General features: G+C 26.2%; 4 protein-coding genes across 10 annotated transcripts; 2 read left to right on the top strand and 2 right to left on the bottom strand.

The window, feature by feature from the left end:
• Positions 1–107: 107 nt before the first annotated feature.
• On the top strand, positions 108–2,629 carry LOC105682058 (sulfhydryl oxidase 1). Its single transcript, XM_012393855.3, has 3 exons — positions 108–474; positions 802–1,054; positions 1,139–2,629. Exons 1-3 carry the CDS (start codon positions 195–197, stop codon positions 2,547–2,549), a joined length of 1,944 nt encoding a protein of 647 aa, XP_012249278.1. The 5' UTR covers positions 108–194; the 3' UTR covers positions 2,550–2,629.
• LOC105682059 (probable palmitoyltransferase ZDHHC24) lies at positions 2,612–4,696 on the bottom strand. 3 transcript variants are annotated; one of them, XM_012393857.3, is made up of 2 exons: positions 4,548–4,696; positions 2,612–4,482 (listed from the first exon to the last, which is right to left on the bottom strand). In XM_012393857.3, the coding sequence occupies exon 2, from the start codon at positions 4,357–4,359 to the stop codon at positions 3,502–3,504; it is 858 nt and encodes a 285-aa protein (XP_012249280.1). In that variant the 5' UTR covers positions 4,360–4,482; positions 4,548–4,696; the 3' UTR covers positions 2,612–3,501. The 3 variants fall into 3 exon arrangements, with proteins under 3 accessions (XP_012249280.1, XP_012249281.1, XP_012249282.1); XM_012393858.3 differs by having other exon boundaries at positions 2,612–4,497; positions 4,548–4,676; XM_012393859.3 differs by having other exon boundaries at positions 2,612–4,467; positions 4,548–4,657.
• Positions 4,611–13,909, top strand: LOC100743651 (ATP-dependent DNA helicase DDX11). Of its 5 annotated transcripts, none has more exons than XM_012393854.3 (8): positions 4,611–4,731; positions 5,034–5,617; positions 5,697–6,173; positions 6,292–6,833; positions 6,943–7,166; positions 7,271–7,450; positions 7,527–7,742; positions 7,836–8,997. In XM_012393854.3, the coding sequence occupies exons 2-8, from the start codon at positions 5,073–5,075 to the stop codon at positions 8,091–8,093; spliced, it is 2,442 nt and encodes an 813-aa protein (XP_012249277.1). In that variant the 5' UTR covers positions 4,611–4,731; positions 5,034–5,072; the 3' UTR covers positions 8,094–8,997. The 5 variants fall into 5 exon arrangements, 2 of the variants coding, with proteins under 2 accessions (XP_012249277.1, XP_012249276.1); XR_004462932.1 differs by lacking the exons at positions 4,611–4,731; positions 7,836–8,997 and adding exons at positions 13,526–13,721; positions 13,842–13,909 and having other exon boundaries at positions 4,830–5,617; positions 7,604–7,742; XR_004462931.1 differs by lacking the exons at positions 4,611–4,731; positions 7,836–8,997 and adding exons at positions 13,526–13,721; positions 13,842–13,909 and having other exon boundaries at positions 4,830–5,617.
• LOC100743772 (aldose 1-epimerase-like) lies at positions 8,151–10,231 on the bottom strand. The gene is made up of 9 exons (XM_033324708.1): positions 10,048–10,231; positions 9,763–9,942; positions 9,537–9,685; positions 9,234–9,461; positions 9,016–9,180; positions 8,858–8,958; positions 8,684–8,789; positions 8,396–8,602; positions 8,151–8,302 (listed from the first exon to the last, which is right to left on the bottom strand). Exons 1-9 carry the CDS (start codon positions 10,127–10,129, stop codon positions 8,210–8,212), a joined length of 1,311 nt encoding a protein of 436 aa, XP_033180599.1. The 5' UTR covers positions 10,130–10,231; the 3' UTR covers positions 8,151–8,209.
• Positions 13,910–14,115: the final 206 nt, after the last annotated feature.

The following is a 14,115-nucleotide window of genomic DNA, read 5'->3' as shown; positions in this document are numbered from 1 at the left end:
ATGTATCTATTTATGTATTCACAGACACTTATCAATATTTTGTTAGTGATATTTTTCATGAGAACGTACCTTATGTAGAAATCATACATACATATATTGAATCTTGATAAAAGTATTGCTAGCACTTGGTAGCACATTAGTATCACGTCGTATACGACGGTGATTAGTAGAAGTTCGTTTTGACAAAAGAAAACATGGATCGTTTTGACGTTAGTTTGTTATGGAAATTATGGTTAATCAATATAATAATAGTGAATTGTAATGCTGCCGTAGCAAAGGAACCATATCAAAGTCAAATACCTACACAAGGATTGTATAATACTAGTGATAATGTCGTTATTTTAAACGTTACTAATTTTAAGTCATCCGTTTACGAAGATACAAAGGGTTGGTTAGTTGAATTTTACAACAGTTGGTGTGGTTACTGTCTTCGATTTGCACCGTTGTGGAAAGATTTTGCTAATGATATCTACGGTAAGTAAAGTCAATTTTAACGATTATAAAATAATTAATAATTCACATAAAAATGTATCACTATCGCTTAACTTATTTATTCGTATGAACTTATCTTACTTAATATAATTCTTAAAACATATCGCTTTTTATATTTGCTGTATATCATAATAATCTATGAAAGCACTTTAAGTAAATATAACAATTGTGAATTTATTATTATGAAGCAAGTATGTTTTTAAGAAACCTTTGGCAAATCTAAATATGTATTATCTAAGATCTTTAAGTATGTATTATAGATGAGATTAATCATATCTTCCAAATAATTTATTTCAATAATATTTTTAGCATGGAAAGATATTGTAGTAATTGCTGCAATAGATTGTGCCGATGATGATAATAACCCAATTTGTCGAGAGTATGAAATTATGCATTATCCCATGCTTAAATACTTTTCTGTAAATGCACATCCACCGTCATTAGGATTATTGATGGAGAAGTATGATGATATTAATGAACTTAGACATAGTTTAATAGATTTGTTAGGAAGAGAACAACAAGAAGGAAGAGGTATTTCATGGCCTAATATAGCACCATACAGGTACATCGATTTATACTTCTTTATTTTTTATATTTACTCTTTTAAATAATAGGAGCTAATTATTGTTATGTTTTGATATTATAGAAATTATGAAACTACAAATATTTGGAAGGCTATACCGAACGCTATAAAATATGTCTTCTTACTATTTGAAAGGACAGATTCACATTTGGGTGCTGAAGTTATATTAGATATGCACAAAATTACAACATTACAAATAAGAAGGGTATTATCTGATAATGAATTATTATGTGAGACAAACAAAGTCACAAATTTTCCAAGTCTGATAGTTTTAGCTCGCAATGAGACACAAAAGGTTCTTAAAATCAGAATACCTACAAGAGAAGGTGTTTTCAATGCAATTAAAGAATTTATGATTTCAAAAGCAGAAACTATTCATGAGCTAAATCCTATTAAGAATCATTCAATAAAGAATGAAAATCATAAATTAAATGCTAGCACTACAAAACAATTACAAGCAACACCACAGCCAGAAAGTACAGATATAAGTGGAGATCATTTATACCAACTTGATTTGGAAAATGCCTTAAGATATTCAATCTCTCATGAAATTCCATTACATAAAATAATAAAAGATAAAAAAATGGATGCATTGAAAAGATATTTAAATGTATTGGCTGACTATTTTCCTCTGAGATATGGTAACATTTTTCTAGAAATCACTAGAGATATTATTAAAAAAAGAAATAATATATCTGGGGAGGAATTTAGTCAAATAGTAAAATCTATAGAAGAAGAAATGTCACCTGTGTACTCTGGATCTTCAAAGTGGGTTGGATGTAAAGGCAGTAAAGAAGGATATCGTGGGTATCCCTGTGGTCTGTGGACAATGTTTCATATGTTGACAGTTAATTTTGCTATCCTAAATAAGGATGCTGAACGTGAACCAAGAAAAATATTAGAAGCAATGCATGGGTATATACAAAACTTTTTTGGATGTGCTGATTGTGCTCAACATTTTGTCCAAATGGCTTCAAAAAACAAAATGTTTGATGTGTCTAATGCTAATGACAGTATCTTATGGTTGTGGTCAGCTCATAATGAAGTAAATGCAAGACTGTCAGGTGATGATACAGAAGACCCAAAACATAAAAAAATTCAATATCCAGCAGTTGAACATTGTCCAAATTGTAGATATGAAAATGGTACTTGGAATGAAGAACATGTTTTATATTACCTTAAAACAAAGTATAGTTATAAAGGAATAAATTATTATGATTCAGTCAACACACATAAGGATAGTAATGGCAATAAGTTAAAAATAAGACAAGAAAGACTAGTATTGAGTAAATATACAAATAATAAGAAAATTGGATGGGATTTTACAATTTTTGATATAAGTATTTGTGTTGTGTTATATGTTGCATCTGCTATCATACTTATATTAGTCTGTATAAAATTTGCAGTCAAAAGAACTTATAGAAAACGACATTACGTTAGCTTACTTGCAAAATGTGATTTTTATTTTTGTTAATTGAGATATATAAAACTCAAAAAACTTACATCTTTAAAAAATTAATAACAAAGTTATGAAAATATAGTTATGCTTATAAATATATTGTACATATATCATTTCCAATCATACAATTTTTTTACAAGAATATAATATTGGTAGATATACAATCTTAATTACTGATGTTATTAATTATAACTGATGTTATTGTCTTAATTACTGATTACTGACTAAAATCATTATTCATAAAGCATATTATATATTTATTCTTATTTGTTATAAATGTATTGTATTTGAGATTATAGTGGAAAAGACATAGTGATAATTATGTAAGTTTAATGTATAAAATTTTATAACGAGATTATTCTTTTTTGCCATAGGACACTTTTTTACAATTTAACGTTCATTGACAAATACGATATATTTGTACATTTAATATTATTGTATTAAATTGAAAAATATGTAGTAAAAGATATTTAAGTTCACTATATAACATCATATAATAACAATAATTATAAAACTAGTCCTACCAATGTACAATTATATTATGTTTAATATAAATTATTACAATTATTAAATCTTTATGTATGTAAAATCGACAATCCTTAGACAAATATATTATGAACTGAATCAAACTTTTATGTGTAGATATTAAAATCAAATTCTTCCACTATTTTGTTAAAAGGCATTTATTGTAATATTTTCTTGAATTTGTATAATTTATCTATAATAAGAATGAAAATTAAGTACTGATTTACTATGTATAATTAAGTTCATATATTTATAATAAATTGTCAAAGTACAATTGTAAACAATAATCTGACTTTTAATCTATTCCAATAGTACGCTTTTAAATGTATTACATCAATGTAATAAAATATACATGCTTTGTGATATATACAGTATATAATACAAATTAATCAGTTTAACAAATTTGCTTTTATAAGCTTTACAAAATTTTTACAATTTATATTTATTTGTTTTTAAAGTCTGTATATTGCCATGAATTCGATGTATCCCATATTACACCATTATGGGGTAATTGAGATTTTATATAAGGAAGTGTCCATGTAAGGTACCATCGGTTGCCTAATACTTCCTTTACATTTTGTTTCCAACCTAAGTTATATATGTGTATTTTCTTATTACTCTCATTAGCTATATTACCATTAAGCACTAGACAAAAATGATAAATGCACAGAACTCCTGTGTACAACATTCCTACTGCAGATACAATATACAGAATGAGATAAAACTGATTTGTAGAACCATCAAATCCAAAAATGAATATTGCTAAGGGAAAAATGATTTTAATAAGTGACATAGGAAATTCAAAATGCATTTTACTCCAAATAAAGAGATTATTGTAACAAAAACTATATGTTGTCGCTACAAATAAATATAAAAGAAACATTATAAAGTATCTGTGATTATAATGACCAATACAACATCCAGTAAAAATACAATGATGATCCCTCTTTAAAATACATATATTACATGTAGGACAATGCCATGAACGTGGAGGTGCAAGAGTTTCACATGAAGCACACAATCTCCAACCATCTTTAGTATTTGCAGCACTTATTGGCATAATATCTCTTCTAGTGCTAGTATCGCAAAATATTATATATGTAAAATTACCGACTATGTTTAACATGATAAAATTTCCAAAAAGGAAATGCAAAATATACGGCAATGATCCATGTTCGTGTATTGCCGGTAAAACCACCCATAGTTGGAACCAATATATTATTGGTATAATTGTTAATATAAAAGTCATTGAAAAAAAGTCGCTTAAAGTGCGAGGCCAAATTCTTTTTCGGATTATCATTTTTAACAATTTTATACTTGTATTAAACACGTGATTCTATTCAGTAGATAATATCTACTTAATATGTATATACACTTCTCACCAATACTGGTTTATTCTACAGTGATACTATTTCGTTATAACCTAAAAATTTGAAATCTTTTTAAATATTTTTTTTAATTAACTAATTTCATATATTATATATTTACCGGATCACATTGTACATTCTGTTAAATTCGTCATTTTAAGCGTGCATGGAAATCTGTTCCTGTTATCACTATTCGTAAATTTTGTATACGCGCGAAGTTTGATTCTTCAGTCAATGTACATATTAACTCACTTCATAGCATTCTTCTGTGATTTGATTTGAAAGTGCCTTTCATATACGCATATGTAAGTACGCTACATGTAACTTTCCGCAAATACACTTCCCGTAACAATACTTTATTAAACAATTTTATTTTTTATTATTTTATTGTGTATTTTAGTTACTTGAAGATATTTAAAAAAGTAATAAAAATAGCATAAGTAGCATAAATAGTATGTAGTAGAAAATCTTATCATATTAATTTGCAACTTATTAATTTTATATTACAAATATGGAAACTACAGAAGAATTTCCTTTTCCTTTCCCTCCATATCCAATACAAACTCAGTTTATGAAAGAGTTATATAAATGTTTCGAAAATTCTAAGTTGGGAATCTTTGAAAGTCCAACTGGTACTGGTAAATCCATGTCAATTATTTGTGGTGCTTTAAAATGGTTACTTGACTATGAAAAACTGCAAAAAGATGAACTGACAAGTGCAATTTCTGAACTTGATGAACAAATTAAACAATATATTAACTCCACTGATAATTGGTTTTATGTACAAACTCAACAAATAGAATTAAACCGCAAAAGGCAAGCGTTACAAACAAAATTAAACAATATTGTTCAGTATGAGCAAAAAAAGAATAGTCTGAAAGAAAGAACTAAAGGTGTAAATAGTAAGAAAAAGGATTCATCTACTAAATTTGCAACAAGTTCTGCAAAGGACAGAAGTGAAATAGACAAAAATTCAGTTGATACAAACGAAAAGGGAAGTATTGAGGAAGAATTACTTTTAGAAGATGTTGAACATTCAGAAAGTTCTGAAGATGAAGACAAAGAAGAAATTTATGAAAATATAAAAATTTTCTTTTGCTCTAGGACCCATTCTCAATTATCTCAATTTATAGGAGAACTCAGAAAGAGTCCTTATTCAAAAAATGTATCTGTAATAACATTAACGTCCAGGTGGTTTTTAAGTATTGTGTTATGAAAATGAAATAAAATATAAATTAATTCCTTTTTTTAATTTTGTTAATAATTTTAGGCAAAATTATTGCATTAATAAAAATGTAAAAAAATTGAAACATTTAAATTTAATAAATGAATGCTGTTTGCAATTACAAAGGAAAAAGACAACTGCTAAGGATGAAAAAGATCTTAAAAGAAAGAAAATGACAAGTAGTTGCCCTTTTGTGCCAGGAAACCAAGATTTACTAATAAGAGAAAGCTTAATGCAGATTCGGGATATTGAAGAAATTGTGCAAAAAGGAGAAAATCTTAAAACTTGTGCGTATTATGCATCAAGAAAAGCTGTTTCATATGGTCAATTAATACTGGTGCCATACAATACCATATTGCATAAGAACACTAGAATTAGTTCAGGAATAAATTTAAAAGGAAATATATTAATAATTGATGAAGCACATAATTTACTTGAAGCCATTGAAAATATGCATAGTGTTATAATTACAGGCAGAAATTTATTGCATTGTTATAGCCAACTTTCCCAATATCAAAACAGGTAACATATTTAATTTTGAGCATCATTATTATTATTATTGTTATTGTTATTATTATTATTATTATTGTATTACACATTTTATTAATATATCTGAGAATATAAATAATATTAATTTTAGATTTCAAACTTTATTCTCAGCAAAAAATATTCTAAGCTTAACTCAGTTGAGCTTTTGTTTGAGAAAACTTATAACAGTTTTGGGGGCTACTATAAAATCAAATCCCGATGATGTTATAAATATAGAAGCATCTCCAAAATTATATAAGATAGAAGAATTTGCAATTATGACAAACATTGACACAGTAAATATGTTTGAATTGTTGAAATTCATTAAAAATTCTCGACTGAATCATAAATTACAAGGTTTCATAGAACAGTATGACACAAATTTAAAAATTCATAATCATAACACAAAGACATGTGGTGTAAAACAGTTTTTAAATTCAATTAAGACAAAAAGCACAGAGTTTGATACAATCACAGACATTCAATTAGATGAAGATCGCTCAAATAATCCAATGATGACAATTATAAGTTTCTTAGAATGTTTACGAAGCAACTGTAGTGATGGGCGCATATTTATTATTCCAGGTCCAACTGTTGGACAAAGTATCATAAAATTTCTTTTATTAAATCCAGCAGCGCACTTCCATGATATTAGTATGCAGATTAATTTAATTTAATTTATTTTATTTTATTTTAATATTTCATATTAATTTATTAAGTATTTTTATTTTTAATTTTTGTTTATATGTATAATTATTAACAGTTCGGGATGCTAGAGCTGTAATATTAGCTGGTGGGACAATGGCACCAATGAATGAATTTACAGATCAGTTATTCATAGCAGCAGGTGCTTCATCTGAAAGAATTGTCACATATTCATGTGACCATGTAATTCCTGAAGAAAACATAGTATGTAGCATAACAACTCATGGCCCAACTGGTATTGAATTTGAATTTAATTTTCAAAATCGAGAAAATACAAAATTGGTAAATATGATATTTTAATAATAATTAAATAATAATATAAATAATTCCAATGATTAAAATAAATGATAGAAGATATGATAAATTTCACAATAAAAATATTTCAGTTAGATGAATTAGGGAGGGCATTATTAAATTTATGTAATATCATACCAGCTGGTATTATAGTCTTTTTACCCTCCTATAATTTTGAAGAATTAATATATAAACATTTAGAAAATTCTGGTATTGTTAAGAAACTGTCTTTAAAAAAACATATTCTTCGAGAACCTAAATCAGCTTCTCAGGTACTAATAACATAATCTTTTTACAAATTTTGTTGTAAAATTTTTATACAAATCTAAAATAAATTATACATTATAGGTACATGAAATTTTAAAAGAATATTCGCTTCACGTAAAAAATCCAAAAAATTCACAGAATGGATCATTATTGTTTAGTGTGGTGGGAGGAAAATTAAGCGAAGGATTAAATTTTTCTGATGATTTGGGAAGATGTGTTATAGTTGTGGGAATGCCTTATCCTAATATCCAATCATTGGAATTACAAGAGAAGATGAAATATTTAAACGAAAATATTGTATGTATTTATTTTGTCTCATTATTATGGCAAGAAAAACTTAGTGTCATATAATTTATATGCATGTACATCAATTTATTTTTTGTTTATTAGAAATCAGATGCTGGTCAAAATTTCTATGAAAATTCATGCATGAAAGCAGTAAACCAATGTATTGGACGAGCTATTCGACACATTAATGATTATTCAACAGTAATATTATTAGATAAACGCTATAGTTATAAAATAAAAGCACTGCCACAGTGGATTCAACGTACATTAATCATTCATAAAAGTTTTGGTAGCACAATTGGTGCTATATCTAAATTTTTCAATAAAAAAAAAATTAAATCCAATAAAAAAATAACATAAACAGAACAAAAGATATCTAAACATTATTATATGTATTATTAATATATTTACTGTTACTATTACATTTATTAAAAGTAAGTTTTGTTAACATAGATATAAAATTCTGCATATAGTTCCTACATATAATTTGCAAGATGCACTTCAAATTTATATGTCAGATCATGATAATAAACTTGACCAGGATATAATATAGAACATGGGAAATGTGACTGAAAACAATTCATCTATTATGTCAATCTTTATAACTTTACTAAAAAAGCCAAAGTGCTATTATCATTTATATGTACATAAGAAATACTTACATAATATATTGCATTAGGATAATTTTGTGGTTGAATACTAAAAGCACAATACTTTTTATAATGAGCTCCATGTTTTCCTAAGATAAATTCTATCTTTTTAGGTACAGTCGTTACTTTTTTATAATGTTTTTCAACTTTTATTTCTTCTTCCTCATCTTCATGATCATTTTTATAAACTTCACCAATTTCTTCGGCTTCTTCAATGTCCTATAGTCGAATCAAATTTATGATATACAAGTTATTACTTACATAAATAACATGTTGTTGATAATTAAAACATTGATTTACTTCTAATAAATCATAACTAGATAAAAATTCTGGAATAGTATAAGGTGGCAAACGGCCTCCAGTGTAGAACTGCACCCCACATTGGTCTGAATAAATTTCTAAAGCACTAAACACCAATATATTTAAAACAACTGTATTACTCAATAAACAACTAATATATTTGTTTATATATACCGTCCACTTTTTACATGCCATACTTTGGCAACAAATGAACTACCAGATTGTCCACCTTTTGTAACACATAAATTATGATCAAAACCTTCTCCAGGTGGAACCTAGCAATAATTAAAGGAAAGAGTTCAATATCTTTAAAATATGCAGTTATTTTATACCTTCTCCATGTATTCTCCTAAAATTCGAGGTATTCGAAAGTCCATCACTGTTCCACCTACACCACGTATAGCACCTGTTGGAACTGGATCTGTGTAATCCGCAAATGTCCAACGATCACAATTGAATAGTACTTTATGTTTTCGTAACTCAGATTCTCCAGAATCCTATTACATTTTACACATTTAACTAAATGTATATTTAAAAATATATTACTTACATGTCCAGCTAAATTAAACATAGAACCATGTGATAAATTCACTATTGTTGGTTTTGAAGTTGTCGCTCTCATACATATATCAAGCTTATTTTCTGGAGTTAACTTAAACTTTATTGTAGTTAACACTGCACCTGGATACCCTTCTTCACCATCTTGACTTAAGTAACTCATAATAACTGAACATCCAGTAATATATGAATCCCAAACTTTACGCCCAAATCCATTTGTCTAGTGAGAGCATTGATTATTATTTATATAATATAATATTGTTTATTATTTATATGATGTAACTAATCAATTTACTCCTCCATGTAAATGATGTTTCCCATTAAAATCATTTTTTGTTAATTCATAATCTCTACCTCTAATAGTAATATGTCCATTTTTAATACGGTTTGCACATCTGCCTAATATACAACCAATAAATGGGTTTGTTATAGGATTTGAGTATCCTGTAATAGTTGTATTTTAATAATGACTATTAGCTTCGTTATTATAATGTTAAGAAATGAATACTCTAAAATTATACCTTTTACATCGTCGAAACCAAGGACAACATCAGCAGAATGTCCATATTTATCTGGACATTTTAGAGATATAATTGTAGCACCCCAAGTAATGACAACAACTTCCATTCGATTAGTATTTATCATAGTGTATGATTTTATAGTCTTTGGTATGGGGTCATTAAAAATTTGATCTTGATTATCTGATTACAAAAATCTATTGTTACTTTAAATATTGCAAGTAAATTACATTAATTTTACATAATAAACTAAAGAGAGAGAGAAAGATCATATCAACCACAGCTTACCAACCCAGACTTCTCCAAATATTCCTTCTGTAATTGTTATATTTTTACAATTACATCCATGAAAATCCATATTTAATAGCATAATTATGATTGCGACAATACCTTATTCAATAATTATTGAATATAACAAAATGATATTAAAATTTATAATAAAACAATAATTTTCACCTTTTAAATATAAAAAATAAAAAATATTTTACTATATTCTTTTTTTGTTTAGACAATAGAAAATCATTTACTGGTTTTCAAATATACAAAAGCAGTTTTTACTATAAAAATACAGTAATACAAGGAATTTTATTTTATTTTAAATGATTTATTATTAATAATAATAAGGCATCACCTACAATTTGTGATGCTTTAATGTTACAATAATTATAGTACTTAATGTAATATATATACTCCGGTTACTATTTATAATTTATATAATTAATATTTATAGAATAATGTACAATGCTTGGAAAAATACATGAATTTTTAGTGCAAATCAGACACCGCATCAATACATTTCCCATTCAATTTTCGTATGCTTTATTACATTTAAATTTGTTGAGTAAAAAATCGAAGACAATAATATATCTTATTGCATTTCTTCAACGAAATCACATTTTTTTTGTTTTGTAATTTTGTATAATAAATCGGATAGATGTTTCTTTTTCCCATATATCATTCTGATTTTTAGAATTTCTCATAAATATTAGTGATTATGCAGTGCCCAATATCTTTGTTTGGCAAACTATTTTTATCGCAGAAAATTCTTTGAAATTCCTACCATCTTCGTACAATTGTTATTAGAGTTATATTACATAAAAGATTCGTTTCTCAAGCTTTGGGTTCTGCATTACATTACTTTTTAAGGCGCACACCAAAGCAGTCACTTGTTACTTAAATACACGTGGAACACATTGCACTTAGCTTATTAGTATATTCTTACAACTACAGAGTAATTTAAAATTTAAATAAATCGTCAGTAATTACGGATTTACGAGTTGCAGTACATTCTACGTCTAAGTCTATATATTACAAAAAAAATACTGACAAAAGATTAATTTCACACATGAATATCGAATAATTAAAAGTTGTGATAAAATTACGATAAACTCCGCAATATTAATTATCTTCAAATATAATTGAGGATAATAAAATTGCTTAATATATTTTGCAACAAATAAACATACAAATAATGGAGAAAATACCACAGCAAACACTTTGTGTACATTAAAAGCACACTCATCTCATAATTATCATCTTGGTCATAGGTGTTATTGTACAAATTACTATTTATAAGTAGCATGCAGTTTTAGTGTAACTTCAACAAGAAAATATTTACAATTTAAGTTTATATTGAAAGAAACATGTTTAGAATAACAATATTTGGTCATACTAAATTGTTTAAGTAAAGAAATGATTCGATTTATTAAAAATAATCATCTTATCTGTATAAATTAAATTTTTTAACATATCAATTAGGGAATATATTTACTGGCAATATATATATATGAAGTTATATTTTTTTTTGTAGTTATTCTGAATGTTTCTTCATACATGTTGTCTAATTAACAAAACATATAATATATAAATGATCTTTAATGAAATATAAAACTGGATTTGTTCTATTTTAAGCTAAAAAAGTTATGATATATAAAAAATAAATATAGCTTAGACTAGCACTGTTGGCAATCATATGCCATTACACAATTGATAATTAATAGCTGCCTAATATTACATTCGGTATAAGTAAGTTACGGTTACTATAAACAAGTATTGGTATTAGCATTCTAAGATTTCATTAAATATTTTTCAATTACCTTGGAAGCATTTTCAACTTTTTTGTCTCTCTTAACATATTAAGTACATGATACTAGCACCGCAGAATATCTTTGTACAACATAGAAAGGCATATCCATGAAATATTTATTCTATAGGTCTCTAATAACATCATAAATATTTCAGTCAACCGATTAATTAATTGTAATTATATGCAAGATTTCACAAATTGAACTTTGAAAAAGTATAAGTGCGATTCAGATGAAATATATAATATTATATGCATTTAATAAATTTGTATATGTATAAATGCCAATTTAATGTATCCAATATTTCTATTTCAAAAACATTTAAATATATATGTTCAATACTCGGTTGGTTTTATCTTGAAAAGAATTTTTTAGTGAGGCAGTACAAAAACTTTTAAGTGGATAAAAGAAATTATTTATACAAAGAAATGAATTAGAAGATAAAAATGACCAGGAAATACTTCTTCAAAGTTTATCCTTTTCTCTTTCATTAATTCTATATTTTATATATATTGAGACATATCCTACAATACTGATTATTACTCAGGAAATCATTATAAAAACATATAAGTTTTGAAGTAAAGATTTGTTTTTTTTTCTCATATTTAATATTTCATATGAGGCAAAGAATAAAAAAAAGAATTATTTTGATTCATCATAAAATAGCGTAGAACATACGCAACATGTAAATAAGTTTTGATTACCTTTTGTAAGTTTAATCTAACTCATATGTTAGTTGTTATTTAGTATAGAATCAATAAATTAAACACATACACACGTAAAAATCAAGATTAGTTCAGTTTGTTTTAGCAATTATAAAAATGCAAAATATAAACCATCATAGAGAGTTTCATAAATTAATTTCCTTTCTATTTTCTATCCAAATGATTGAAAAAAGATAGGAAATAAATTTGCATAACTCTCTGTATTCTGATCATGTATTAGCATTTTAAGTAAATACAAAATAATTTCTAGGGCACTCATACACATACTTTATACAATGAAACCAATATAAAGGAATGTATTGATCATTATTACATTGTTAAACAAACAATAACTGTCCAATATATGTATACTTGTATATACAATAGTGATTATGTATATGGAGTGTCCTTGTTCTAAACTTTTTGAAAGTATATCACATAATAGATGGCTATATAAATGAACTAAGTATGTCAAACATTTTGCTACATGTATGCCAATTGTTTCAATGCATACTGTTTTCATATATAAAAGAAGTATTGTTTTAACTGCACATGGTATACTAAATTAAACCTATTATTCTAGTAGCATACAAATGCATTAAAATTGCTACTGTACAAACTTTTCACACGTGTATCTAGTGCCATGGTACTTGTATAAAGATTAAACATTAATAAAATAATATATGAGACCTGATAATTTAATATCAAAAGAAAACGTATATCTATTATAATTCTTATGAATTTCTTATGTTTCATACCTAAGCATATGCAGGAAAACACTGTGACTTTAGGAAAGGTTACTATTATCTATTGCTCACAATATAAAATTACTCTACAAATATACATACATATATTGTCATAAAGTAATGTTGAAAAAAATCATAAACAATCCTATTAAGTAATCATCAATGTTTTCCTGATTATATGTTTCATTTTGTTATGCAATAATTAGTTTCAACATTTAACTATCTTTTTCAGTCACAAAATTTTGATGGAATGTAAATTATGATTAGCATTAATATTTGTAATAAATATGAGCAGACAGTTGTAGAACTAAAGGAACAACAAAGTCTCATTTCTCTAAGGTGGTATTAGACAAACAAATAAATGTATAGAATTCAATCTCTAATATTCTGAAAAAGGAGCTAATATTTTAAATTGTATAATATAACAAGTATGTATATACGATTTTATATACGTTTTTTCAGAGTATTTGAATTAAAATATTTATCCTTTTCCAAAGTTTTTCAAGTACTCATGCAAATAATAGAAATATATGATATTTGTATGCTAGATGCTAACAGCAGATGCAGGATGTGCGGAATGTATGAATAAAACATTTATAATACATAAAATATGATTTAAAAACATTGTGTAGTACAGAATGATCAATGCAAATTTGTCATCTTGATAATTATACTATTTCTACAAAACATACATGAGACATATCAGTTCTTTATCAAATTAAAAATAGTCTAATTGAATACAAGAGTCTTTTATAAGAATGTCTCAGTATATGGAATGTTACATTCTTACTGTATTTGATGACCAATACATGATAAAATGTT

Source organism: Bombus impatiens, unplaced genomic scaffold (genome assembly GCF_000188095.3).
Source record: "Bombus impatiens unplaced genomic scaffold, BIMP_2.2 scf_0060, whole genome shotgun sequence".
Taxonomy (NCBI): domain Eukaryota; kingdom Metazoa; phylum Arthropoda; class Insecta; order Hymenoptera; family Apidae; genus Bombus; species Bombus impatiens.
This window is presented reverse-complemented; position numbering and strand designations above follow the sequence as displayed.